This window comes from Sinocyclocheilus anshuiensis, unplaced genomic scaffold (genome assembly GCF_001515605.1).
Source record: "Sinocyclocheilus anshuiensis isolate Anshui unplaced genomic scaffold, SAMN03320099.WGS_v1.1 scaffold1614, whole genome shotgun sequence".
Classification (NCBI taxonomy): Eukaryota; Metazoa; Chordata; class Actinopteri; order Cypriniformes; family Cyprinidae; genus Sinocyclocheilus; species Sinocyclocheilus anshuiensis.
The window spans coordinates 152494-155988 of NW_015547777.1; the positions used below are offsets into that span (position 1 = coordinate 152494).

The 3495-nt window shown below is 40.3% G+C and overlaps 1 protein-coding gene across 9 annotated transcripts in view; it reads left to right on the top strand.

The window, feature by feature from the left end:
- LOC107704583 (dual specificity protein phosphatase CDC14A-like) overlaps nt 1-3495 on the top strand; it is a 17275-nt gene that overhangs the window by 2318 nt on the left and 11462 nt on the right. For 2 of the 9 annotated variants that reach the window (XM_016507546.1, XM_016507548.1), the window contains exons 3-7: nt 2492-2567; nt 2674-2766; nt 2953-3029; nt 3231-3297; nt 3379-3441. In XM_016507546.1, coding sequence (XP_016363032.1) covers nt 2492-2567; nt 2674-2766; nt 2953-3029; nt 3231-3297; nt 3379-3441 — 376 coding nt within the window. Of the gene's footprint in view, nt 1-643; nt 903-1390; nt 1682-1877; nt 1969-2491; nt 2568-2673; nt 2767-2952; nt 3030-3230; nt 3298-3378; nt 3442-3495 lie in introns of those variants that run through there. The other 7 variants (XM_016507544.1, XM_016507545.1, XM_016507543.1 and 4 more) reach the window with 7 other exon arrangements.

The following is a 3495-nucleotide window of genomic DNA, read 5'->3' on the forward strand; positions in this document are numbered from 1 at the left end:
AGCATTCGGCACGGTCTTCTTGGAGTGACGTCCCCTCCCAATACAAACACGCCCCATAGTATAGTCCTGCCCCTGACGATGATTGGCAGCTTTCCATGTAGACATCGGAAATTCAAATGCAAAATGAATTGCGATTCCATTTGAGTTTTGGCAGGTTACATGCAGCGAGAGTGAAAAAGCAGACGTGGTAATTAATATTGCTATTTAAATATGACAGGCTCATAACTCCTAAGACATGGGAAATACAGTTGCAAATGGACTTTGCTTTTTAATTTGAAATTTGGCAGTCACTGTGCGTCCACATATGGAAAACGCAATTGAAGATACAATTCCCTTTGAAAATAGTCCGGAATATCCTTCCATAATGACCTGCAGTGTAAACGAGGCCAAAGTCATCAGAAAAAAAACCTTGTCGGTGCCCGGATGTTTTTTTTTTATTATTTATTTATTTATTATTATTGTTATTAACCAGAACAAAATATACAATATTTTACAAAAACATGCCAGAGTGTACAAACCATTGAGTCATTAATCAAAAACTCTATATTCGTGAAAAAATATTACAAGTCTTTTTATGCCCGGATGTTGGGCAGAGGGATGGCGGCGCAGTGACGTCACTCGCAAGGCTTTTAGAACAAACTTGCCTTCCCTACGTCACTGGCAGGACAACTGGCTGCAAATATAGTTTGGTCTGCAGCGCGTGGAGCCGTTAGGAGCCGGACTACGCAAACCAACGCGCAAATGCTTGTTCCATCGCGCGTTCGCGTTTGAAACGCCATCTTTTCACGCGTAGCGAGGCATGAAGCGCAAGAGTGAGCGACGGAGCGAGTCGAAGAAGAGACTCCGCGCGTCTCTGAGGAAGCAGACAGAGTCCAAGAGCGATATTTACCTTCGTATCACAGGTAAACAAACTACAGACGCTGCCGGAACTGCCTCAAAGGGTTAAACCGGTCGTCGTACAAATCCTGTCAGGGGTTAGTTTGGCGGTTTACAGCACGGAATGGTCGTTTTAACACGAAACATGAGATCACATCACAAACTAAGCGCTGTTTATGTAGCGATTATCGTTGATTATATGTCAGGATGACTCTCTAATGGTGTCTGTGTAACGTTAGAGACGGAACGAGCTGCTTTGTTCTGTTCGCTCACCGCGAAATGAGTGTAATAGCGGATCAAAGCTTTCAGTCAGAGTGACGTGAGATTCTATTGGCCAATCAGCTCTCCTCTCCTAGCAACGGCTTGGGCAGCGTGCCTGCCTGCTGCTCAATTTAAATTATGGAGGGAGGAGCTTCATGTGATTGACGTGGCTTTGAGCCAATCAGGCGCCGGGAAACGGTTTAACGTTGCGTTGGATTTTAAACTGAACTTTATTCAGACTTCAGGCGAGAGGGAGATCGCTCGCGTGGCGTTATTTTATTTCATAGTTCTAATTTAAATATTTTTAATGCAGGGTTTATTGCGTAAAACCGGTTCGACAAGTAAAAATTAGATATTTTACATTCTTTTAAATTCGCTGCATAATTTCTTGAAGTGTCGACCTAAATTAGACTGTTTTGGTTGAATGTGTAAATGTGTTTTGGCTTTATTATTATTATTAAACTAAACCGAGATTAAATAATGCTCCGGAACAACGTTACAATAGAAACGTGTGCTCTGTCAAACTGCGTCGAGTTCATTAAAGGTGAGGCTCATATTTTTTATTTATTTTTATTTTTTTAATCATGCACATGATTAGTTCTGAGAACTCACTTCCGGTACGCGGATTCAAACTAATACATGGACTCATACGTGTTTACATTCACAGACTGCATGAAATCTGCAGGAAGTACATTAATTGTGAGAGATTGCCTTATAGTTTGGCTTCATGTGTTTTTCAGATCAGCTGTATTTTGCTCTTCTTCATCAGAAGGTGAAGAGCACTCCTGACAGACACTGTTTCTGCATCGATGAAGAGCTTTCCTATGAGAAGTGAGCATGCCATTATGCATTACTTCTAAAATACTGTCGAATGGCTCATGATTAGAGACAGTATAATTCAATAAACACTATAAAGTGCATTGATGCATGAAAGGTCTTTAAATGATGGAAAGTTAGCTGTCACACTCAATCTACTCCATGCCTTTTGTCTCTGATTGATAGTTTGGACTCTTAGTGTAATTGTACAAACGTCCAGCTTCAGCTGGAGCTTCTCGTGTCAAATCTTGACTGATTTTTATCAAGTAAGCATCAGGATAACTGCAGTAATATCTCCAGATGAACACTTGCTGGACTGAAGCAGCTCAGCTTTACTTGATTCTCCATCAATCATGCTTTAGAGTCTCAAATCTGATCCTCAGGATCTTTTGAGGGATCAAATATGATAAAACATGCATGCACATTTTGCATAATATTGTGTTTTTCCCCGTAGAACAGCCTGTTAAATGTACATATGGTTTCTATGGATTGCACCAGACCTTTATCAATGACCTCTTTGATTTTTATATTTGAACAGCTTCTATGCAGACTTTGGCCCGCTCAACCTGGCCATGTTTTATCGCTTCTGTTGCAAACTCAACAAGAAGCTGAAGGTAATGACGCTTCATTATGCTGGCACATTAAACACAGTCTTTGCATGCAAGTGTTGTTGTAATTGTATTGAAATGCTTTTAAATTTGTGCTCTTCTAATTCAACAGTCTTGTGCGCTTGCAAAGAAGACAATTGTGTTTTATACCTGTGGTGACCGAAAGAAACAAGCCAATGCTGCGTATTTGATCGGCTCTTATGCTGCAAGTTTCCCAGTCCAGCTTTATATTTACTGTCCATTTAGCCTAAAGAATTCACTTTCATGAAAGTGCAACCTGATGAAATATTCTACATTTTTCTAATGGTTTAGCATGTATATGCAAGGAATACATTGCTTGTAGTTTATTTTGATATTTAGATGTGGAAAAGTCACTTTTGTCCGCTTTTAGGTAATGCATCTACAGAAAACCCCAGAAGAAGCGTACAGCCTTCTGGTCTCTCAAAATGGATCTTATCTTCCTTTTCGGTAATTAAAATGTATCCCCTTCGTTATTTAAGAACATGCATTTCATGAGATAGCAAGTTTTTCTGTCCACAAAAAATACACGTCGGCCTCAGGGAAAATACTAAATGTATTTAAATCCGTAGTAACCGTGCATCTTATTTCTTTTGGTTAATTTCTAGGTTTCTGTTCACCTTTGACTTAATTTTTCATTGCATTCAACAGAGATGCATCTTTTGGAGCTTGCATGTACAATCTGAATATCCTTGACTGTCTACGGGCCGTTCACAAGGTAATCCAGAGTCTCTCTGAAGCTTCATCAGGCGTGTTTGCTGATCCGCTGTTCCTGATGATCGCATGTTGTGTGTTTCAGGCTCTCCAGTTCGGCTGGCTGGATTTCTCAAAGTTTACTGTGGAGGAATACGAACATTATGAGGTGAGTTTCTACTAGGGCTGCACGATAAATCGCATGCAATATTTAACGCGCATC